Below are 25225 nucleotides of genomic sequence, written 5' to 3'. Positions count from 1 at the left end.
AGATGCTGCCACACCACCAGTGAGGACCACCACACCAGTGAGGCGTCGAGGTACCCTCCCCCCAACAAGGAGAGAGACAGAGTCCGAGATGTCCGGGGCTGTCTCCGGACTTCTCGGGATTCTTCAGAGCCACCAAACTCTCATAACCCGGCAGTTGCAAGATGAGGACAGGGGCCATATCATGGAGCAGTACAAGTCCCACATCACTTCACTGCAATGTGAGCTCGACGCTGTACATGGGCACTACAGGGACGAGCTTAAAATGATGCATGAGGTGCACAGAGGAGAAATCGACCAACTGCGTGCGCAGCATCATCAGTCGGTGGGCCAGCTGCAGAACATGATGCAGCAAATGCATCAACAAAGCAAGGAACTACTGAAATTGCAGGCACACCCGTGTTTTCACACTGTGATGTCTCTAATACCATATCTGGAAAAGGTGCCTTCCCAAAACCTGATGGCGTGCCATTCCAATTTGCTGGAGGTGATTAAACAGCACATGGACACGCCATTATTGCAACCACCAATTTTTAGATCCCCACAACCAACAGCGGTGCCCACCTGGCAATCATCACAGATGTACACCGGCTACAGAGGCAGTCAATATGGGCCACCGCTGTCAGGGTCCAGCTCATCCACGACCAGCACCCAAGAGAGTCCAGATTTCCAGGCAGCAACTCCCACCTTTTCTAGTAGTGGTGCCGATACAATTTGAAAAAAAAAGTCAAATTGTTCCTGGACATGCTCCTCTGAATACCTCCGATCCTCAGAGGAAGGATACCATCACAGGGCTTTTTAGCCCAAGCTTTTCCCTGCCCCATCTCCTTCAACCAAGGTTCAGAGGTGTTCAGATGACCATGTCAGGGAACTTTTGGTTTTGCTGGACTTGAACTTTAGGGCCTGGTGTCCCCGAAAGACACTACCTGGGTCACAACCTTGTGCCTGTTGCACTGCACCTGTAGTCCTGCACCTGTGCCTTTGATTCCTCTTGTTCCTTACTTTGTTGTTCCTAATCACTTGCACAAGACCCTTGGAGCCATGGGTGAAGGACACCTTCACTGGTCGGTGAGAGGCCTAGCCTTTTCACTGACCTGTGTCCTTCATCCATGGCTCAGAGGGTCCTGTGCCAGTGGTTAGGTTTTAGAAGCACTAATAATTTAGGGCCTGGTGTCCCCGAAAGACACTACCTGGGTCACAACCTTGTGCCTGTTGCACTGCACCTGTAGTCCTGCACCTGTGCCTTTGATTCCTCTTGTTCCTTACTTTGTTGTTCCTAACCACTTGCACAAGACCCTTTGAACCATGGATGAAGGACACCTTGACTGGTCGGTGAGAGGCCTAGCCTTTTCACTGACCTGTGTCCTTCACCCATGGCTCAGAGGGTCCTGTGCCAGTGGTTAGGTTTTTAAAGCACTTCAATTTTAGGGCCTGGTGTCCCCGAAAGACACTACCTGGGTCACAACCTTGTGCCTGTTGCACTGCACCTGTAGTCCTGCTCCTCTGCCATCGGTTCCTCTTGCTCCTCACTTTGTTCTTGTTCCTAATCACTTGCACAAGACCCTTGAAACCATGGATGAAGGACACCTACACTGGTCGGTGAGAGGCCTAGCCTTTTCACTGACCTGTGTCCTTCATCCATGGCTCAGAGGGACCTGTGCCAGTGGTTAGGTTTTTGAAGCACTAATAATTTAGGGCCTTTTGTCCCCAAAAGACACTACCTGTAGTCCTGCTCCTCTGCCATCGGTTCCTCTTGCTCCTCACTTTGTTCTTGTTCCTAATCACTTGCACAAGACCCTTGGAGCCATGGATGAAGGACACCTTGACTGGTCGGTGAGAGGCCTAGCCTTTTCACTGACCTGTGTCCTTCATCCATGGCTCAGAGGGTCCTGTGCCAGTGGTTAGGTTTTTAAAGCACTTCAATTTTAGGGCCTGGTGTCCCCGAAAGACACTACCTGGGTCACAACCTTGTGCCTGTTGCACTGCACCTGTAGTCTTGCTCCTCTGCCATCGGTTCCTCTTGCTCCTCACTTTGTTCTTGTTCCTAATCACTTGCACAAGACCCTTGAAACCATGGATGAAGGACACCTACACTGGTCGGTGAGAGGCCTAGCCTTTTCACTGACCTGTGTCCTTCATCCATGGCTCAGAGGGACCTGTGCCAGTGGTTAGGTTTTTGAAGCACTAATAATTTAGGGCCTTTTGTCCCCAAAAGACACTACCTGTAGTCCTGCTCCTCTGCCATCGGTTCCTCTTGCTCCTCACTTTGTTCTTGTTCCTAATCACTTGCACAAGACCCTTGGAGCCATGGATGAAGGACACCTTGACTGGTCGGTAAGAGGCCTAGCCTTTTCACTGACCTGTGTCCTTCATCCATGGCTCAGAGGGTCCTGTGCCAGTGGTTAGGTTTTTAAAGCACTTCAATTTTAGGGCCTGGTGTCCCCGAAAGACACTACCTGGGTCACAACCTTGTGCCTGTTGCACTGCACCTGTAGTCCTGCTCCTCTGCCATCGGTTCCTCTTGCTCCTCACTTTGTTCTTGTTCCTAATCACTTGCACAAGACCCTTGAAACCATGGATGAAGGACACCTACACTGGTCGGTGAGAGGCCTAGCCTTTTCACTGACCTGTGTCCTTCATCCATGGCTCAGAGGGACCTGTGCCAGTGGTTAGGTTTTTAAAGCACTAATAATTTAGGGCCTTTTGTCCCCAAAAGACACTACCTGTAGTCCTGCTCCTCTGCCATCGGTTCCTCTTGCTCCTCACTTTGTTCTTGTTCCTAATCACTTGCACAAGACCCTTGGAGCCATGGATGAAGGACACCTTGACTGGTCGGTGAGAGGCCTAGCCTTTTCACTGACCTGTGTCCTTCATCCACGGCTCAGAGGGTCCTGTGCCAGTGGTTAGGTTTTTGAAGCACTTCAATTTATTAGGGCCTGGTGTCCCCGAAAGACACTTGGGCAGCTATGCCCTGCAACTCTTCCAGCACAAAGTTGGTGGTTGGTGTTCCTTAAAACTGACCGGGCTATACCATAGATATGTTATTTTTTTGTCTTCCATGTTGGAAGAATGTTTCCATGTTGGAAAGTGGTTGTTTTTGCAATAAAAAAAAATTTGTTTTTACATACCTCAGTGTGATGAGTAGTTGTTCTTGTGGTGTGACTGCTCTCCTGAACGTGGTATCCTTCTTCCTAAGGTCATCCTTCACCATCTCCAAAAGGGTATCAAACCTGTCAGGAGATGTAAAGGAAGAAGCTGTAAAGTATGTTGTGGGACAAGGTGTTGGGTGGAGGATGGGGGAGGTGTGTTTACAGAGGTTTGGGAGTGTTGTGGAGGGTGGGGGTGTAGTGTATAGCTAGGTATACAGGGGTGTGGGGGTCAGGGTGGTGTGTTTAGCTAGGTATACAGGGATGAGGTGTTGTGGGGGTGAGGGTGTGGTGTTTAGGAATGGTGGGGGTTGGTGTATTTAGGCCTATATACTTACAGGGGAATAGACATCCGAGTGTAGCTGTAGAACTTCTGTGGGTGTCGTCTGAGGTCCCGGTAGAGGGCCTGGAACTCTCCCTTCCTCTGCCTCCTGGCTAGTAGAGGGTGCACCCACCATCTCCTGCGAGGAGCACGCCTTCTCCCCACATAGTAGTAGGTAAACAACAGGAAGGAGAGAATTCCCAGGTAATAAGCGTAAAAAATGACTGGATCCATGGTCCCAACTGCTGTCTCTGTATCCAAGGATGGTCTCCACACGTCCAGCTGTCTCCAACAATGACCCCAGAGCTTCTGCTGACCTCCCAGAACCCCAGGTATTTATACAGGTTGTTATCTCTTTAAGAATCCGGATCCGGACCGCAACCGTGTTCATACCGCACGGAAACCGTATGCAAACGGACCGGATCCGGACCGGATCCGGAAAGGAACCGTACGGTTCAGGTCCGATCCGGCTCCGGTGCGGTCCGGACATCCGGTGCGGTTTTTGCAAAACCGCAAGTGTGAACGGGGCCTTACTCGAATCACGTTTAGAAGTTGTTCACCTGAAAGCAGTGAAACACTTCTGAGACTTTTTTGCTTTTTTACTGTGTTATAAATTGAATCCCAGCCAAGTCAAGTTTGTATGTTCTGCCCGTGTCTGCAGGGGTACCACCGGGAACTCCGGTTTCCTCTCACAACTCAAAAACATACAGATAAGTTAATTGGCTTCCCCCTAAAAAAAAAGAAAAATCGGCCCTAGAATACAATACATACATGGACTATGGTAGGGATTAGATTGTGAGCTCCTCCCAGGGACAGTTAAGTGACAAGACAATTTATACTCTGTACAGTGCTGTGGAAGATGTCAGCGCTATATAAATACTAAATAATAATAATAAATACCATTTCCAAAAAAAATAGTTACCAGCAGTAGCGGAACTATAGTTCTTGGTTACCCCAACGAGACTTTGATGGCCCTACCCAGTGTTCACACCCCTTCCCTTGCCTCCGCTTGGTGGCCTGGGGGCTCATTTCACAGGTGTCATAAACCAAGTGTGGCCTTCATGATCTTCACACCCATAACAAGTGTAGCCACAAAAACACCTGATGTGAAGTATACTCCACTATATCAGAGGAAGGGACGGTTAATAGTTGGAGCACCCCTCAGCTCTGGGTCTCCTCTAGTTATATCTCTGGTTACCAGACATCCAGGTGAACTGTCCCCTGGTGGTTCCAGGAAGTGGCACAGCACTCTTATTCCGCCAGGAAGTAGAGACATCAGAAAGGCCATCGGGAAAGCAAGCAGCACAGTGCTCCTGCGAATGAACCGTCAGTAGGCTTGTTTACTTAGAGACGACGGGGAAGTGTTTCCAGTGTATTAGCAGAGCATTGTGCTGTGTACCTCGGGTCTGCATCAAAGCAAAAGTAAACAGCAACATAATTGTTTTCTCCGAGGAAGCCTCTTAATCTCGCCTGTGTCTCTCTGAATATCATAACAAACTGCTGAGCTGATAATAGTCTGAAATTCAAGCCTAAATTGCTTATGTATGTAAATAAACACTTATTTAAAGTCAGTTACTGCAAGTCTATTGATCTCGCAGAGGGAGCATCGCATGTATTGGTAAACAATTTATCAAAATCATTTATATCCTCCATGGCAGGAGATAGAATTTGCTGTATAAAAACACTTTACACTCAATTACAGTATTTTTTGCACCATAAGACATACTTTTTCTCTCCCCCCTCCCCAAAGTGTGTAGGTGTGTGTGTGTGTGTGTGGGGGGGGGGTGCTCAGTGAGTCTTATGGTACAAAAACAACAGTTAAGACCTTTTCCCCCCACATTGCGATTGTGAATTGCACACACCGCAGTTGCCACCATGCATGCCTCCAGATATCTGCTGCCACCAGCCACTGCTATTGTGGCTTGGCAGATGTGGAGTAATCAAGCAGGCTGGGGATTAGAGATGTCGCGAACCTCCGATTTTCGGTTCGCGAACCGGGTTTGCGAACTCCCGTGGAAGGTTCGGTTCGCGTAAAAGTTTGCGAACCGCAATAGACTTCAATAGGGAGGCGAACTTTGAAAAATAGAAAAAATTATGCTGGCCACAAAAGTGATGGGAAAGATGTTTCAAGGGGTCTAACACCTGGAGGGGGGCATGGCGGAGTGGGATACATGCCCAAAGTCCCAGGGAAAAATCTGGATTTGACACAAAGCAGCTTTTTAAGGTCAGAAATCACATTGAATGCTAAATTGCAGGCCTAAAGTGCTTTCAAACATCTTGCATGGGTATACATCAATTAGGGAGTGTAATTAGAGTTCTGCTTCACACTGACACACCAAACTCACTGTGTAACGCACCGCAAACAGCTGTTTGCGTAGTGACGGCCGTGCTGGACTGGTGCGCACCGTGGCCAGAGTGTAGGCCGTGGCGTTTTTCAAGCCCATATGGTCGCCGGGCTGTGGTAGCTCAATGATAGAACAACAGTGACTGTCCAGCTGATCAAATTTGGTCTGACCACAATGAAGCAATGACCTTACTCCAAAGCTGAAGGGAAATGGATATATAATCTGAATACTCTTAGTCCAGGAGGACTCAATATAGAGTTTGATCTAAATTGCCATATTTCTAATGATTGAATGTAAAATATAAAGGATTTACCCCTAAATAGGTGCAGAAGATTGAGGAGAGGAATTGTACTTGCACTAAGGGAGCAATACCAGAAAATTCAGGGCTGTGGTTGTAACAAGAGATGGGTAGGATGCATTTGAGTATTTCACTAGTCATATAAACATTGACCACTAGATGGCAGAGACACAGCATATCACCACACACACAGCCCCCTATAAGGTTAGATACTGGGATGTTTGCACAAAAATCACTAGGTGGTGCTATTTTATATATATGTTACGGCCAGAACCCGAAGTTTGGCCACTTTGCGTTCTGGCCGGCCACTTCGGGTTCTGGCCGGTCAATGTGCGAACTGGCCGCTGCGCTGCGGCCAATGTGAGGAATGAAATGATTGCAGTAAAGATGAATGTGTGTTCTGGCCGTCTCGCTGCGGCCAAATGTGTCAAAAATGCGTTCATTCATTTTTAATGAAATTAAGCCGGCGGCAATGTAGCAAATGAAGCCGCCGGCTTTCTCTCCTCCCCCCTGCCTCTCTCTCTCTCTCCTGGCATCCGGCGGGGACATGCGTGTCCCCCCGGAGTCGTTCGTCGCAGCAGGGAATCCTGCTGTTCGTTTCTGCAGAGCGGGTGCTGGCAGAAGAAATGTCTGCAGCCTCCCCGCTCTGCTGCCCTGGCGCGACGAACGAATCTTGGGGACACGCGTGTCCCCGCCGGCTGACCGAGAGAGAGAGAGAGAGAGGCAGGGGGGGGGGGGGGGGGGGAGGAGAGAAAGCCTCCGGCTTAATTTCATTAAATGAATGAATGCACTTTTGACACATTTGGCCGCAGCGAGACGGCCAGAACACACATTCATCTTTACTGCAATCATTTCATTCCTCACATTGGCCGCAGCGCAGCAGCCAGTTCGCACATTGGCCGGCCAGAACCCGAAGTGGCCGGCCAGAACGCAAAGTGGCCAAACTTCGGGTTCTGGCCGTAACATATATAAATAAGGATGGAAGTTTATTTTAGAAAAAAATGCTCAGTCTTTGGGAGTTTGGGCAGTAGATTTTAGGATAAATGTGTTTAAAATGTAAACAATGCCCATTTGCAAGCCACGGGTGATTCACCAATCACCAGTAAGCAGGGAGTATGTTAGGCGACGTTGATAGATGGGAGGCGGAGCCCCTGATGAGTCCGGACGTGAGGACGAAACGTGCGTAGGGCGGAGCAGAGCAAGAGCGTCAAGGCGTACACGCGGAAGTTAGCTGACCGGCCGGTCGGGAGTGAGCAGTACGCTTAGCGGCATACACCCTGCGGCGAGAGGGAGGATCAGGAGCGGCATCAACGCGGACATCCTCTACACACTACAGGCGAATGGGCATTGGCTAAGGAAACTGTGATATGCGATTTTAAACACCGGGACGCGTAAGTGCAATTGTAGATGCGCCCGGAACGATTATGTGACAGGATTACGCTATGTTATGTTTTATGTTTTTTATGGAGCTGATTTTATGGAATTAAATGAAGATTTATGACGAATTGAGGTGATGTTATTGACTGGCAGTGGGCCAAAAGTGAAACTTCCACCTGCAATCTGAGGTGGGCTGCATCTGGTGAGCGTTTTGGCATATACCAGTTGGGGATTTTCACGGAATGAGCACTGAATGAGAGCACTATACACGGATGTGAAGTGTCACCCTGGTGGAGCTTGCATGCAAATTTAGAGACTTGTTTAATGGTATAGAACGGTATCACCCTATGTGAAGTTTTCATTGCAGGTTTGAAGGCACATATCTGCGGAGCGCAGCAGTGATTATACATGTAAATTTTCCTGAACTGGACTTTCTGCAGCGATCCCATATATTGGTGCAATTAGGTGTATTTGAACTGTGGCGCAGTATTTTAATTTTATTAATATTGTTGATAATAGTTGATCCAGCTATTTTATATTGCAGCCGTGGGAATTGAGTTGTATATTATGGATGCTTTTATGCTAAGAGCCAGGGGGAACATTGATTTAAAAACTATCTTTTCTAATGAAAGTGGAGTTCAGAATAACCCTGATGATCTTGATGCACAATTTAAGGCACTACATAACCTCATGCTAAAAGAACAAACCACATGGTGGGATTACACAAGTCTCAACACATATATGAACGAAGGTATAGTCCCTAAACGTTATAGATGGGATCTATGTATTAATGATGGGGAAAACAACATGGAGAGTGATAAGGAATTAGGGGAATATTTTAACCAATGTGGGGTAGGGCTTCTTAAAAGATTGGCAAAAAGGAAAAAAACTAGATTAGATAAATTAGAAAGTGAGATTGATGAATTGAAACTTAAAATGGAATCACACAAAGAAGAGGAGAAATATCAGCAAAAAATGAAGGACCTCACCAAAACACTAGTTAACCATGAGAAGGAGGTGATGGATATTAAACAAAAGAGATATTCCAGTGATTGCAGAGATTATAGACTTCATCAAGCCTATAAATGGCAGATAAAAATAGTAGAACAACAGGCCATTTTAGATAAACAAAAGGCCCAACCTCCACAAGATGTTGCCAATAGGGACCAGACCAATACTGGACGTGATTGCACACCTCCAATAACACGTCCTAAAGCCCAGGAGCAGCCAACTAACCCTCAGGGGAGGAACTGGGCCCTCCCAAAGAATTCTAATTGGTATAGACAACCAAGAAGTCCCAAACAAGGGAGACCCCCAAAGATCCAACAGAGACAAGAGAGACCGGGCATCAAACATTACCATCTTAGGGATAGACATCCACCCAGGCCAAATAGATTTCAAACCCTGGAAGATGAGGACAGATATCTACCCAGGTACAACAGATATCAACCCCTGGAGGAAGAAGGCAGACATTTGCCTAGGGCTAATAGGTATCAATCCCTGGAGGATGATGAGAGAGATCTCCCTCAGGGAGAAAGAAGGGAAGATAGGGAGCGTTTTTTAGGGATAGACCAATGGGAGGAATGGGACTATCTACAAGAAAAAGAGGAGGAGGGGTGGGCCAGAGGAAACAAAAGACCAACAGAAGAGGATGCAGAGGAGGAGTTAGGAAACAAAAGGAGAAAATGAAAGCTTTAAAAGGCACAGGGATATTTAACATCAGTGGAACCCCCCTCACTGAATCACAAACGAAGTTATTAGATAAAGGTCTTAATTACGCCCCCCCGAAGCCCATAAATAAGTTTGGTACATATTTAGACATCCAAAGATATACAAGGAAACTTAATATTAAGAAATATTTTTTGGGGAAAGAGGGACCTAATACTCGGTATAATCCTCCAACACAATATAAACACACAAACCTGAGGAATCGTTCCCTGTTTAATCCACAGGACACCAGTAAGGAGAATACACTTGAGACTTTCAAAAGGGCGGTGGTCAATGATTTAGAGAAGATACAGAGTAAGAAAATTCAGGGATACAAGCAGATGAAGGAAGAAATTAAATGCCTGGCCGAAAATAAAGATCTCATATTGAAGCCGGCAGACAAGGGAGGGGGGATAGTGGTGATGAGTAAGAAACAATACTTAGAAGAAATGGCTCGGATAGTGGGAGACCAGTCAACATATAAGAAATTAAGGGGAGATCCAACTAAAAAATATACAGAGATCCTTAAAATAATCCTGTTAGAAGGAGAAAAAGAAAGGATTATCACCACGGATGAATTTAAATATCTTCTACCTAATACCCCAAGAATCCCGGTCATTTATTGTAACCCAAAGATTCATAAAGATCTACAGCAACCCCCAGGGCGCCCCATAGTGAGTGGAGTGGGGTCTCTCACACAAAGAGTAGGAGAATACATAGATTTTTTTCTGCAAACCCGAGTAGATAAAGTACCCAACCTCCTCAGAGATACGAAACACATGTTGCAACGCTTGGAGGAATTAGAAATACAGGAAGGGGACTTTCTTGTCACAGGAGATGTGGCCTCACTATATACAGTCATCCCGCATGCTAAAAGTGTACAAATCATTAGGAATAGCCTGAAAGAAGATGACACACTGAAAGAGGCCCAGATTGAATTCATTATTAAGTCGTTACAATACTCCCTAGATCATAATTATTTCTGGTACGGGGGTTCATATTATGTACAACAAACAGGCTGTGCCATGGGGGCAAAATTTGCTCCCAGTGTGGCAAATCTCTATATGGAAGAGTGGGAGAAACAAGTACAGGAATTAGAAGCTTATACACAGGTGGTGTCATGGTCACGATTCATAGATGACCTGTTTTTTGTATGGAGAGGTTCAGAAATGGCACTAACACAGTTCTGTGAGGATCTAAATCTGATATGGCCTGAATTGAAGATATCAGTGACCACAAGTAGAGAGGAAGTTAACTTTCTGGATTTAGTGATTAAGAAGGAAAACAACACACTTATCACCAAAACTTACTTCAAGAGTACAGACCGTAATGGATATATCCCAAGGGAGAGTTGCCACCATAACAATTGGCTGAGGAACATCCCCAGAGGCCAATTTGTTAGGATCAGGCGTAATTGTACCCATATGGAAGATTATATAACGCAGAGTGAAACACTTGCAAAAAGATTCTGGGAAAAGGGATATGAAGCAAGTGAGTTGAGAACAGAAGTGATGCAGGTGGCTAAACTCCCCAGAGAACAATTATTGGTGAATAGATCCAGAAAGGAGAGAGAAAAGAAAGAATTTGCAATTATATTCGATTATAACTCTCAACATAGGGATCTGGAGAGGGTCATTAGGAAGAATTGGAACATCATAAAGACTGATGGAGTGCTAAAAAAAGTGTTACCAGACAAACCGCAGTTCATCTACAGAAGGGCCCCCACATTGAAATCTTCTCTGGTCAAGAGTTGCATTGAATTACCAATTAGTTCGGGGGGTGATTTGTTGGGACAGGTGGGTTTTTTTCCATGCAGGAGTTGCATGGGATGCAGAACTTCCACAGGGGTTAGAGGGAACCAAGTGCTTTCAAGGAACTCAGGGAGAACTTTCAAGGTCCAACAATGTATTACCTGTAGGTGTAAAGGTGTAGTGTACATTCTATGGTGTCCATGTGGACTAGAATATGTTGGGCGAACAACAAGGGAGCTATACAAGCGGATCAGCGAACATGTGAACAATATTAAGAAGGGTCTAGAGACCCATAGTGTTTCAAAGCATTTTAAGACACACCACAATCAGGAGCCAGCAGGCTTGAAATTCATGGGGGTAGAAAAATATATAAAGAAATGGAGAGGTTCAAACCTTACGAAAGAGATCTCCAAAGCTGAAGGGAAATGGATATATAATCTGAATACTCTTAGTCCAGGAGGACTCAATATAGAGTTTGATCTAAATTGCCATATTTCTAATGATTGAATGTAAAATATAAAGGATTTACCCCTAAATAGGTGCAGAAGATTGAGGAGAGGAATTGTACTTGCACTAAGGGAGCAATACCAGAAAATTCAGGGCTGTGGTTGTAACAAGAGATGGGTAGGATGCATTTGAGTATTTCACTAGTCATATAAACATTGACCACTAGATGGCAGAGACACAGCATATCACCACACACACAGCCCCCTATAAGGTTAGATACTGGGATGTTTGCACAAAAATCACTAGGTGGTGCTATTTTATATATATGTTACGGCCAGAACCCGAAGTTTGGCCACTTTGCGTTCTGGCCGGCCACTTCGGGTTCTGGCCGGTCAATGTGCGAACTGGCCGCTGCGCTGCGGCCAATGTGAGGAATGAAATGATTGCAGTAAAGATGAATGTGTGTTCTGGCCGTCTCGCTGCGGCCAAATGTGTCAAAAATGCGTTCATTCATTTTTAATGAAATTAAGCCGGCGGCAATGTAGCAAATGAAGCCGCCGGCTTTCTCTCCTCCCCCCTGCCTCTCTCTCTCTCTCCTGGCATCCGGCGGGGACATGCGTGTCCCCCCGGAGTCGTTAGTCGCAGCAGGGAATCCTGCTGTTCGTTTCTGCAGAGCGGGTGCTGGCAGAAGAAATGTCTGCAGCCTCCCCGCTCTGCTGCCCTGGCGCGACGAACGAATCTTGGGGACACGCGTGTCCCCGCCGGCTGACCGAGAGAGAGAGAGAGAGAGGCAGGGGGGGGGGGGGGGGGAGAGGAGAGAAAGCCTCCGGCTTAATTTCATTAAATGAATGAATGCACTTTTGACACATTTGGCCGCAGCGAGACGGCCAGAACACACATTCATCTTTACTGCAATCATTTCATTCCTCACATTGGCCGCAGCGCAGCAGCCAGTTCGCACATTGGCCGGCCAGAACCCGAAGTGGCCGGCCAGAACGCAAAGTGGCCAAACTTCGGGTTCTGGCCGTAACATATATAAATAAGGATGGAAGTTTATTTTAGAAAAAAATGCTCAGTCTTTGGGAGTTTGGGCAGTAGATTTTAGGATAAATGTGTTTAAAATGTAAACAATGCCCATTTGCAAGCCACGGGTGATTCACCAATCACCAGTAAGCAGGGAGTATGTTAGGCGACGTTGATAGATGGGAGGCGGAGCCCCTGATGAGTCCGGACGTGAGGACGAAACGTGCGTAGGGCGGAGCAGAGCAAGAGCGTCAAGGCGTACACGCGGAAGTTAGCTGACCGGCCGGTCGGGAGTGAGCAGTACGCTTAGCGGCATACACCCTGCGGCGAGAGGGAGGATCAGGAGCGGCATCAACGCGGACATCCTCTACACACTACAGGCGAATGGGCATTGGCTAAGGAAACTGTGATATGCGATTTTAAACACCGGGACGCGTAAGTGCAATTGTAGATGCGCCCGGAACGTTTATGTGACAGGATTACGCTATGTTATGTTTTATGTTTTTTATGGAGCTGATTTTATGGAATTAAATGAAGATTTATGACGAATTGAGGTGATGTTATTGACTGGCAGTGGGCCAAAAGTGAAACTTCCACCTGCAATCTGAGGTGGGCTGCATCTGGTGAGCGTTTTGGCATATACCAGTTGGGGATTTTCACGGAATGAGCACTGAATGAGAGCACTATACACGGATGTGAAGTGTCACCCTGGTGGAGCTTGCATGCAAATTTAGAGACTTGTTTAATGGTATAGAACGGTATCACCCTATGTGAAGTTTTCATTGCAGGTTTGAAGGCACATATCTGCGGAGCGCAGCAGTGATTATACATGTAAATGACCTTATTATCTTTTGTGTGCCACCACCACCCGAGACACTCAAATAGTCGGCGGTCATTGCTTCATTGTGATACGCAAGCCCCTTCACCGCGGCAAGGTAATGATCATGAAGGGGGATGGGCACATGTACATGCCTTTTGTTTTTTTGTTGCAGCCGCCCACAGTGCAGCCAGAAAAATTAGGCAGGCATGTACACGCACCAGAAAAATTAGTGTAGCGGCCGCAGCGGCCTTAAAAATTCAGGAATCCGCCTAGAGTCCTGGACCCTGTTGGTGGTGGCGGAGAAGGCAAGCGGCCTGCAGGCAGAGATGCTGTGTGTGGGGACTGACTTAGTCTTCGGTCGTGCAGTAGCCCTCCGTGATCCATTCCTCATTCATTTGGATAAAGGTCAGGTACTGAACACTGTCGTGACTTAGGCGACTTCTCTTCTCAGTAACTATGCCTCCAGCTGCACTGAAGGTCCTTTCTGACAGGACGCTTGCGGCAGGGCAAGAGAGAAGTTGTATGGCAAATTGGGACAGCTCTGGCCACAGGTCAAGCCTGCGCAACCAGTAGTCCAAGGGTTCATCGTCGCTTTTCGCAGAGTCTACATCCACACTCAAGGCCAGGTAGTCGGCTACCTGCCGGTCCAGGCGTTGGTGGAGGGTGGATCCGGAAGGACTATGGCGAGGAGTTGGACTAAAGAACGTCCGCATGTCCGACATCACCCTGAGATCGCTGGAGCGTCCTGTCCTTGCCTGCGTGGACTTGGGAGGAGGAGGGTTACTGCCAGTGGTACCTTGATTGCGTTGTGCAGCCATATCACCCTTAAACACATTGTAAAGCATCATCGACAGCTTGTTCTGCAAGTGCTGCATCCATTCCGCCTTGTGTTGATTTGGTAACAGGTCCGCCACTTTGTGCCTGTACCGAGGGACTAGTAGCGTGGCCACCCAGTACAGGTCATTCGTCTTGAGTTTTTTGATACGGGGGTCCCTCAACAGGCTGGACAACATGAAAGAGGACATCTGCACAAAGCTGGATGCAGACGTACTCTCCATCTCCTCTTGCTCTTCCTCAGTGATGGGATGCAACTCTTCTTCCTCCCCCCAGCCACGAACAATACCACGGGAACGTGGAGCAGCAGAAGCCCCCTGTGACGGCTGCCGCGGTTGTTCTTCTTCCGCCGCCTCTTCCTCCTCCACCGAAACACCTTCCTCATCATCACCATCATCAGAGTCTGACTCCTCTCCTTCCCCACACGACTCCTCTTCTTCCTCCTCCTCCTCCCCCCTCTGTGCTGCCGCAGGTGTTGTGGGAACATCGGGTTCGTGTGTAAATGGCTCCTACGACTCCTGCTGCCGTAACTCTTCTCGTTCACGCTCCTCCACAGCTGTATCCACCACTCTACGCACGGCACGCTCCAGGAAGTAGGCGTAGGAGATCAAGCCGCTGATGGTGCCCTCATCGCGACTCACCACTTTGGTCACCTCCTCAAAGGGCTCCATGACCCTGCATGCATTTCGCATCAGTGTCCAGTTGTTGGGCCACAACATCCCCATCCTCCCAGATTGTGTCCTTGTACTGTAATGATACAGGTACTGGGTGACGGCTTTCTCCTGGTCTAGCAGGCGAGAGAACATCAGCAGGGTGGAATTCCAGCGAGTCGGGCTATCGCAAATCAGGCGTCTCACCGGCAAGTTGTTTCTACGCCGAATGTCCGCAAAGCGTGCCATGGCCTTGTAAGAGCGCCTGAAATGCCCACACAACTTCCTGGCCTGCTTCAGGATGTCCTCTAAGCCCGGGTACTTGGACACAAATCTTTGCATGACCAGATTCAGCACATGTGCCATGCAGGGTATGTGTGTCAGCTTTCCCAAGTTCAACGCAGCAATGAGATTGCTGCCGTTATCACACACCACGTTGCCGATATCAAGCTTGTGCGGGGTCAGCCATTGCTCCACCTGTTTGTTAAGAGCAGCCAGGAGAGCTGCTCCAGTGTGACTCTCCGCTTTCAGGCAAGACATGTCTAACACTGCGTGACACCGTCGTACCTGGCATGCAGCATAGGCCCTGGGGTGCTGGGGCTGTGTAGCTGGAGAGGAGATCATGGCACCAGCCAAGGAGGAGGAGGAGGATGACGACAGTGAAGCTGTGGTAGCAGGTGGAGAGGAGATGGCTGGAGGCCTGCCTGCAAGCCGTGGAGGTGTGACAAGTCGGTCCGCTGCGCAGCCACGTACTCCCTGCTTGCTGCCATCGGTCACCAGGTTGACCCAATGGGCTGTGTATGTAATGTAGTGGCCCTGCCCGTGCTTGGCAGACCAGGCATCCGTGGTCAGGTGGACCCTTGACCCAACGCTGTGTGCCAGAGATGACATCACTTGCCTCTCAACTGCATGGTACAGTTTGGGTATGGCCTTTTGTGAAAAATAATTGCGGCCTGGTATCTTCCACTGCGGTGTACCAATGGCCACAAACTTACCGAAAGCCTCCGACTCCACCAGCTTGTATGGTAATAGCTGGCGAGCTAATAGTTCCGCCACGCCAGCTGTCAGACGCCGGGCAAGAGAGTGACTGGCAGACATTTGCTTCTTATACTCAAATACTTCCTTCACGGACAGCTGGGTACTGCTGTGGGCAGAGGAGAAGGAACCACTGAAGGGAAGAGGCGGTGTGGAGGAGGGTGGCTGTGAAGGTGCAAGGGAGAAAGTGGATGAAGACGATGCACCTGAAGGAGGAAGAGGAGAAGGAGGGTGGCTTGTCTTTTGAGGGGTGCTGCTTTTCCTCAGGTGTTCTGGCCATAGCTGTTTGTGCCTTCTCTCCAGGTGCCTTCGTAAGGCACTTGTCCCTACGTGAGAATTGGCCTTTCCACGGCTCAATTTTTGCTGGCAGAGACAACAGATGGCTTTGCTCCAATCTGAGACACACACGTGAAAAAATTTCCAAACCGCTGAGCGCCCCTGGGGTGATGGCGCTACGGTGGCATCAGCAGCTGACGTTGAAGGGCATGTGTGCTGGCTGGCCATAGCTGGCGATACATGGCGCTGGACACTGCCCCCAGCTGTTTCTGAGGACGAGCTCCCTCTGCTTCTATCATGGAGTCGTCTCCTCCTACTCCTCTCTGACTCCCCCTCTGAACTGTCTCCCTGGTCATCTCCTCTACTGGGAACATACGTGGCATCCGTATAATCGTTATCATAATCCTCCTGCCCAGCTTCGCTTTCCTCAGACACCTCCTCAACTGCACCAACTTCAGGTGGTTCATCATCCCCCTCCTCACATGTTACGTCCATACTATCACCACCTAACTCAGACGTATAAGGTGGTGTACCTGCGCCTTCTTGTTGTTGTTGCAGTAGTGGCTGTGAATCAGTGATTTCACCACCACTAAATAACTCCTGCGAAGTGTCAAATGCAGTGGATGTGGTGCTTGTTGTAGCGCTGGTGGCTGCGGGAGATGAGGTGTTCTGTGTTAAATACTCAAGCACCTCCTCACGATTTTGGGAAGTGATGGCACGTGCCTTCTTCTGAGCACTGGAATTTGGGGTAGGTCCGCATGAAATCAGAGCAACACCACCTCGCACAGACCTGCCGGTGCCTGGTGGCCTTCCTTTGGGTCTACCTCTACCTCTTCCTTTACCTGGTTTGTCCATTTTGTCCATCTCGGGGGTATGCTAGCTATATGCAGTGAGGTGGGTTCTCACTCAACACAACAGGTAGTTAGATGCAGTGAGGTGGCCAGGTGGGTTCTCACTCAACACAACTGCTAGTTAGATGCAGTGAGCTGGGTTCACTCAACACAACGCTAGGTATATGCAGTGATGAGGTGGGTTAAGTATACACAACAGGTACTGGGTAGTTAGATGCAGTGAGCTGGGTTCACTGAACAGTAAAGGTACTTAAGATGCAGTGAAGTGGGTTCTCACTCAACACAACAGCTAGTTAGATGCAGTGAGCTGGGTTCACTCAACACAAAGCTAGGTATATGCAGTGATGAGGTGGGTTAAGTAAACACAACAGGTACTGGGTATATGCAGTACTGGGTAGTACAATGTGCAGCTCCCTGTCACACACACAGGTAGTCACTGAATGTGCTGGGCTGCTGGCAGTGGCACACACACTATCAATTAGCAATGCTGTGCATGCAACAAAAGTGTCAGTTTGACACACAGAAAAAAAAAAAACAGGACGAGCTCTGACAAGAGCTATTGAGGGGTGCTATAAAAGCAATAACTATCAGCCAGGAGCAAGCTAAGCAGTCAAGAACCTAACTAATCTGTCCCTAGAAGAACAAGTCTGCAGCAGCTCTCCCTAGTCTGTCTAATAGCAGGCAGACGAATGACTGTAATGGCCGCCGGAGGCTGCCTTATATAAAGGGGGGGGGCTCCAGGGCTTAGTGTAGCCTGAATGGCTACAATGTGCCTGCTGACTGTGATGCAGAGGGTCAAAGTTGACCCTCATAGTGCATTATGGGGCGAATCGAACTTCTGCAAAAGTTCGCCTGGTGCAGGCGAACGCGAACCCCCGAAGTTCGCCTGGAACCGTTCGCCGGCGAACCGTTCGCTACACCTCTACTGGGGATTGGGCAAGAGCAGATCCCACAGAGAGCTGGAGGAGAGAGGCTCCCAACATGGCTGCTGCTGAGCGTTTACAGACGTGTCAATAACGGCTGCCCACTAAGTTACTGGCACCGATGGTCTCGCGGCGGGACCACCGCGCCGTCATTGGACCAATCACTGAACTCGCTTAGTTACTAAGATCTGGTCTTGCCCAATCAACAGCCTGTCCATTGCCCTTAGCCTGGTCAGCTGCCAAGTCACAATAGCAGTGACAGGTGGCAGCAGACCTCTGCAGGTATGTGCCAGTTCTACATGTCTAGGGACAGAGGAGGAAATGGGGGAAAGAAAAGAACACAGGCGGACAGAGGAGAATATGGGTACAGAAGAGGTACAGGGGCATGAAATAATTTAGAATCCTCTTGAGGAGGTGGACTAGTCCAAAACCTGTTGGTTCTGTCAGATTTTAACTGCTTACTTTTTTTGCTGGAGTGCTCCTTTAAGTAAGCAACTGTGGCTTACCTGAATGCATTACTGCTGAATATGCAAATGATCTCTTTATGCCCCTGAAGCCAGGCTTACATCCAGAAGCTCTGGTATATAGCAAGCAAATGGCTTATACATTTTACAGAGCCGCATATGAGTTACATGCCAGTAGTTTAACCATCTCTGCCACTGGGATGTAAGCTTCACGTCCACAGCGGCAGCTGCTACAGCCGCAAGTCATACGTTAGTCATGTCCCTGCAGTTTGGGGGGGTTAGGACGCGATCGTGCGCGCAGATGCCCACAATTGCGATGTTGCTGGTAGCAGGGGGGATTGGCTGCAGGGGACAAAAGTCCCCTGTGCCAATCCGTACTTGTCCATCAAGAATAAACACTTTTTTTTGTTTATAGCTCTTTATTTAGAGTTTCCGCACTTCCTTCCGCCGCCGATTTCCGCCGCCGAACGTTAGATTTATGAGTGGCTACAAAGTTCCCATTCATTAATCTCCCCGCAGGCCACCATGATCGCTGTCTGCGTCACTTGAACTTCCCTAGTTACATTGGGCTCTATTCATGAACATTTGCTGAAAAAAAACTCTTGGAGGGAAAACACAGCATCGGTATTTTAGACTTTTGTGTGCTTATTCATAAAAAAGTTTACACTTGCGATAATAGGTCAGGGAATTCCTGCACTAAACTAGCGGTGCTGCTGAGTTGTTACATTTTCTCTGTGCAGAGACAGAGTTACTATAAAGGAGGCAGCCCCAGCATCCCTTTACATGTGCATTTTTTTTAAAACTGCCTCTCCTTGCCCTGAATCTGCGCTGAATCTGTCTAATAGTTTTTCTAACCAATCTATTTGCCACAGCTTAGAATAACTTCTAGATAAGTTACACGTGCAGGCTTTCTGATGTGAAATGTATCTGAAAACAGGTACCCAAGGGGTTAAAAAACACATCATGGGTATTCTGGGATGCCTTTTTTTGTTCTGCTCTCACTGCTGCTGCTTTGGAGGTCTGTCTCCATTATCTTGCCTGTTATCGCTGGCTTATCTAATTTTCTAAACAGTCGGTATTCTCCGTTCCCATTCCGCCTGCTCTAATCTTTATGAATTGACATGTGTTTTGATATTCACCGCATAAGGCGGAAATTTCCAGCACTGCTCAGGAATTGTAGCTTTTCATGCGGAAACAGGGTTTATGAATGGACACTTTGCTAAATGGTTGGTAAAGTCAGCTGTTTTGAGCATTACCACATGCAGGAATTATTTATGAATAGAGGCCAATGTGGCAACACATTGTTTCCTATGTAGCATACTTATTGTACGCTAATAGGATTTGCTCGGCGGGGACATCTTGTGGCCAAATAGTAAAATTACACCTACTGGCTTTAGGGAATAAAAAAAATAATATGTATGTCAAGAGGGCATATTATTATTAAATTATGGGCTAAAAATTAGTGATGGATGTAAAACTGAAAAAATGCACCTTTATTTCCAAGTAAAATATCACCATACATTATACAAGGGATATAATTTTAACATTGCAATAACCGGGACAAATGGCCAAATAAAATGTGTGTATTTTAATTACGGTAGCATGAATTATTTTAAGACTATAATGGCTGAAAACTGAGAAATAATAAATTCTTTCAATTTTTGTATTATTCCCATCATAATGCATTTAGAATAAAATAATTCTTAGCATAATGTACCACCCAAAGAAAGCCTAACTGGTGGTGGAAAAAACAAGCTATAGATCATTTTGTTGTGATAAGTACTGATAAAGTTATTGGGGAATACAAGGGAAGAGTGCTGAAATGTGAAAATTCCTCTTGTCCATAAGGTGAAAAATACCCATGGGCTGAAATGTTTAATACATAGCTAAAACCAGTAAAAAACAAAAGCAAAAAGAGTTTAAAAACACCCAAATACCCTGTATAAACTGCATGTCTACTTAAAATCTGAAGTCTTCTCTCATGCCCCAAGCAGTGTGCTAGAAGGGGCCGGTGCCACTAGATGGCGAACCCTTGCCTCAGATTTACGAGGTTCTCTTTGGCATCTGCTCTGTTTATCTTGCCATGGAAGGCCAAAGCTTTGAGATGAGGTGTGGAATGTAGCAGCTGTGTCCAGACTTTATATTACAAATCCCGGGATCAGAGCTTGTGTAATAAGATAACCTCAGCCTCATGCGTCGCTTACAGCCCCCATCTCGACCACCTTCAGGATTTCATATCATTTCTGTTTTGCTTGATTTTTTTCCCCGCTACCAATCAGCTCATTGTTCATCAAAAAAAAAGTGTTTTCCTATCATCGCTCATCGCTGCAAGCCGCTGGCTCAACTTTAATTTCCTCATTGGCTCTTCTTACGTTAGTTAAACTTGTTGCATTTCCTCTTCTCGTTAACGGCAGATAGTTGTAGGCCTGAATGGTTATGAAATGTCTACGAGACGTGTCCCTGAGTGCAGATCCTTGTATACCGATACACGCTGCTGGTGACATCATTATGAGCGTCAAGCTGAGCGATCATCTACTGGTGAACCGCGGCTGTGACATGCGGGGGGATGGGGCAGCTCTTTGGAATAAATGTGGTTCATGTGCTACGCTTCCAATACAAATCATGTTTCTTCTATAGCCCACCGTGCTCCGGCCACATCAGATTGCACCATAGCCCGCGCTATCCAAAATGGCACGTTTAAAGGACAACTGAAGTTAGAGGGATATGGTGTCTGGCATATTTATTTCCTTTTAAGCAATACCAGTTGCCTGGCTGTCCTGCTGATCCTCTGCCTCTTAAACTTTTAACCATAGACCCTGAACAAGCATGCAGCACATCAGGAGCTTCTGGCATTATTGTCACATCTGACTGGATTGGCTACATGTTTGTTTCTAGTGTTATTCAGACACTACTGCAGCCAAATAGATAAACAGGGCTGCCAGGCAACTGGTATTGTTCAAAATGGAATACATATGGCAGCCTCCATATTACTCTCATTTTGGTTGTCCTTTAAACTGCAGTATAGTAAAGCAACCACAAGATGTCACTATCTGTAATGTGCTGTGATGATCTCTATGGTATTGTAATATCCTGGATTCTTTCTGTGTTCCTTTCTGTTCTGAGGAAGCTGCTACAGCTGCGCACCAGGATGGGTGTAGCGTCCAATTCGGAAACTGACGCGGAAGCCTGAGGAAATAAGCCATTAAACAAGAGTATTTGCAGAGTTGGGGGGAAAAACTGCGTTCACAAAGTTAGGAAAAGATTTCTGCTTGAAGTTGACTTTTGAAGAGGGATTGTCATCCTTCAAATCAAATTCCATTTACGGCTCTGTGTTTAATATACAACCTGACCCTGCATTGCGAGCACTTCAGTCTATTCAGAAATGTTTCTGCTGTAATAAGTCTCATCTCAGTCAGCCTGCCTCTTTTTTTGCCATTGCCAATGAGACGGAAGCTTGTCATCACCCCTCCCACATTCCTGCTCTTCACTGATTGGCTGAGGGCAGTTCAGTGAGCTGCTGAAATCTGATCTATGCTGCGCTTATACGTGTTTACAAAGCAAGCTAGCTATGACAATGCAGTTTCTAGGATGAAAAAAAAAGTAAAGGAGGAAATGACAGCAGGATTGGCTTCAGTCAGAGGGAATCAAGATTCCATAATGCCAGGAAGTGGAACAGGATTCTCTGTATTTACTATATAAAATTCACTGAAATCAAATCGTGGACAGTACAATACATGTGTTATGTAAGTAGATCAAGTATTTATCTACTTATATATGTGTTTTTGTCCGGGGATAGTATGGCTGTCCCTGCTGCTTTAAGGAAAAATACATTATTATACATACCACTCATACCAGCCAACCTTGGCAATTTCCTCTTGTACGTGAACAGGATAGGCGGCGTAGGAGCTCACCGTTGTCCTTAGAGATAGCATGGCCTGTAAGTGAAGACACGGGCTCATACATATGGAAAATATATATTATATTGTCACAATTCATTGACTTTGCAATCCATCCTGGCATTAGAAAGGCTTCACATCCTCATCGCTAGTCAGGCCTCTTCAATCGCAGCACCCACCGCCAAATAAATTGTTTGCGAATGCTAAACCGTGTTAGGGTACTGAAATATCATTTGGATGATCGATATGGAACAAAATAATTATAAATGTAATTTAGTACAAGCGATGGACAGCTCCACTACCGGCTGCCTGCTGAACATTAATAGCAACTTTGAAAAGGCGGGAGGATTGGCACCATGAAATGCAGCTTAAATTTACTGGGATCTGCGGCATATGCAGAAAATAAAATTGAAAGTATAATATTTGGGACTTTATGGAAAAGTCCATGTATAGATCTTTGACAGTACCGTCCTCAAAGAGGAACTGTAACCAAGAATTAAAGGGGCACTATGGCGAAACATTATTCGATTTAAAATATGTGCAAACACATACAAATAAGAAGTACATTTCCTCCAGAGTAAAATGAGCCATAAATTACTTTTCTCCTATGTTGCTGTCACTTACAGAAGCTAGTAGAAATCTGAGAGAAGCAACAGGTTTTGGACTAGTCCATCTCTTCATAGGGGATTTTTAGGGATTTATTTATTTTCAAAAGCACTTAGTGACTGGCAGTTGCTTTGTCCAACTGCCAAAAAACTGTGTAGTGAGCAGGGAAGCTGGCCATCATTGTTTAAATCCTTTTTAGGGAATATCTTTATAAAGAATAAACACCTTGCTGAGAATCCCCTATGAAGAGATGGACTAGTCCAAAACCTGTCGCTTCTGTCAGATTTCTACTACCTACCGTAAGTGACAAAAACATAGGAGAAATGTAATTTATGGCTAATTTTATTCTGGAAAAAATATACTTCTTCTTTGTCTATGTTTGCAAATATTTTGAATTTTAAATTTTTTTGCCATAGTGCCCCTTTAAACTTCATCCCAATCAGTAGCTGATCCCCCTTTCCCACGAGAAAGCTTTACCTTTTCTTGAATATATCATCTGGGGGTCTGTATGGCTGATATTGTAGTGAAACCCCTCCCACAGTAGTGTGATGTCATGACCAAGGTCCTGACAGTTTCCTGTCTGTGAGCTTTGCTGAATTGTGGGAAATAACAGCTGTTTCCAGCTGCCAAGCAAACAGTATCTCCCTCTGTGCATATGTGTCTCTGTAAAAAACAAACAAACAACCTTTTCTGCCTTTTTAGCCTGACACCTGGGATGATTAGTTTGCCGGGTGATCCCAATCAAAGGAAAAACTACTGAAGAAGGGTGTTCCACATTATTAATAAAATTGACCTAAACTCTTGCACAGGACAGAATGGAAACATAGACAAATGCACCCTGTATGTATTTATAGAGATTATCTAATAACTCTCCTCCGTGACTAATCACAACTGTAATTTGATCTCTCGGATGTGTCAGCTGGCTGCCTCAGCAGAGCAGCTAATTTGTAAACACAAGATGTTAACCCTATGTCTGCTTCTATGAAAGCATGAAGTAGACACTCTGCAGATTTATTGCAGGATTTGCATCAACTGTAACAAAGAAAGAGAGCAGAGAGAAAGTTTTGAGTTCAGGTCCACTTTAAACAGACCACCATTTTAAAGCAATATGGAAAAAAGGATCAGACCAGAATGACAGCGAGAAACCTGAAGGTCTACAGGAGGCTAGAAAAAGGTCCAGATAAGTTAAACTGGGCAACATAGGTTCACTTAAAGGATACCCGAGGTGACATGTGACATAATTAGATAGACATAGGTATGTACAGTGCCTAGTACACAAATAACTATGCTGTGTTCCTTTTTTTTCTTTCTCTGCCTGAAAGAGTTAAATATCAGGTATGTAAGTGGCTGACTCAGTCCTGACTCAGACAGGAAGTAACTACAGTGTGACCCTCACTGATAAGAAATTCCAACTATTAAACACTTTCCTAGCAGAAAATGGCTTCTGAGAGCGGGAAAGAGATAAACATGGTCAATAGTTAATAGATTTTAGCTCTGGCATATTCAATGAATGTGTCATTGAGCAAAAACAATAAAACAGTTAAAACTTAAAAAGTAGATTTAAACAAAAAATAAAACTGTAGAATATCTTAAAAAGTCATTTTTAGGAGAAGGAAGATAGATACAATGTCTATTTCATAAATGTATTTTCGCCTCGGGTGTCCTTTAAGGTACCCTTTGAGATCTTCATCAAAGGATATTAGGAACCATTTAATAGGTTAATTTCACCAACTTACCAGCTTTGCCTCTTCTGGTTTCCTTTCTGCGAGGGGGCTTGATAGAATTTGTTTGGCTTCAGAGCTCAGAACCATCTTCACATCACCAGAAACATAATAAGAAAAAGAAATGTTATAATGCATCACATTAAAATGTATCTCATGAGTACCGATGAGCAAATAATAGTCCGAACAAGCAAAACTGTGTGGAAAGGTGAAAAAAATACACCCTAGAAAGAAAACGCAGAGACAAGATCGCTTGTCAGGACAATGTTTTGCTGATCATAAGCTGTGAGGACAAACACATTGCTAACTAGAACTAGTCATAATTAACTCACATTTCTAGTAATCTCCATATTTGCTGGGGAAGTCATTTATCAAGGAAGCTTTACAAGCCTGAAATTACTTTTTTCCCTGTTGTAACAAATGTTTGATAATAAATGCTTAATTCATTTTTGACGCCTCTCCCGAGTCAGGGCTGGTGCAAACCAAGAGCGATTCTGAAAGCCTTTTAAAAATGCTTTGAAAAGCGCTTGGATAATGTATTTGAATGGGATGGATCACACCAGAGCGATGAGCTTTTTTCCCAAACGCGAGTCCTGCAGCATTTCTGCGGTTTTCTGGGGCGATTCAGCCTCCATGTTAAGTAAAGGAAAGTGGAAAATCGCTCTGAAAATCGCTAGAACAAAGCGATTTTCCAATCGTTTTTTGTTACAGAAGCTGTTCAGTTCCAGCTCTACTG

The 25225-nt window shown here is 46.2% G+C and overlaps 1 protein-coding gene across 2 annotated transcripts in view; it reads right to left on the bottom strand.

Moving 5' to 3' along the window:
- LOC137543748 (cyclic nucleotide-binding domain-containing protein 2-like) overlaps positions 1 to 25225 on the bottom strand; it is a 326577-nt gene that overhangs the window by 214588 nt on the left and 86764 nt on the right. For both annotated transcript variants that reach the window (XM_068264880.1, XM_068264881.1), the window contains exons 5-6: positions 24505 to 24579; positions 22110 to 22201 (exon numbers count right to left, since the gene is read on the bottom strand). In XM_068264880.1, the coding sequence (XP_068120981.1) occupies positions 22110 to 22201; positions 24505 to 24579 (167 nt within the window). The remainder of the gene's footprint in view (positions 1 to 22109; positions 22202 to 24504; positions 24580 to 25225) is intronic.

The sequence above is a fragment of the Hyperolius riggenbachi genome, chromosome 2 (genome assembly GCF_040937935.1).
Source record: "Hyperolius riggenbachi isolate aHypRig1 chromosome 2, aHypRig1.pri, whole genome shotgun sequence".
Lineage (NCBI taxonomy): Eukaryota > Metazoa > Chordata > Amphibia > Anura > Hyperoliidae > Hyperolius > Hyperolius riggenbachi.
This window is presented reverse-complemented; position numbering and strand designations above follow the sequence as displayed.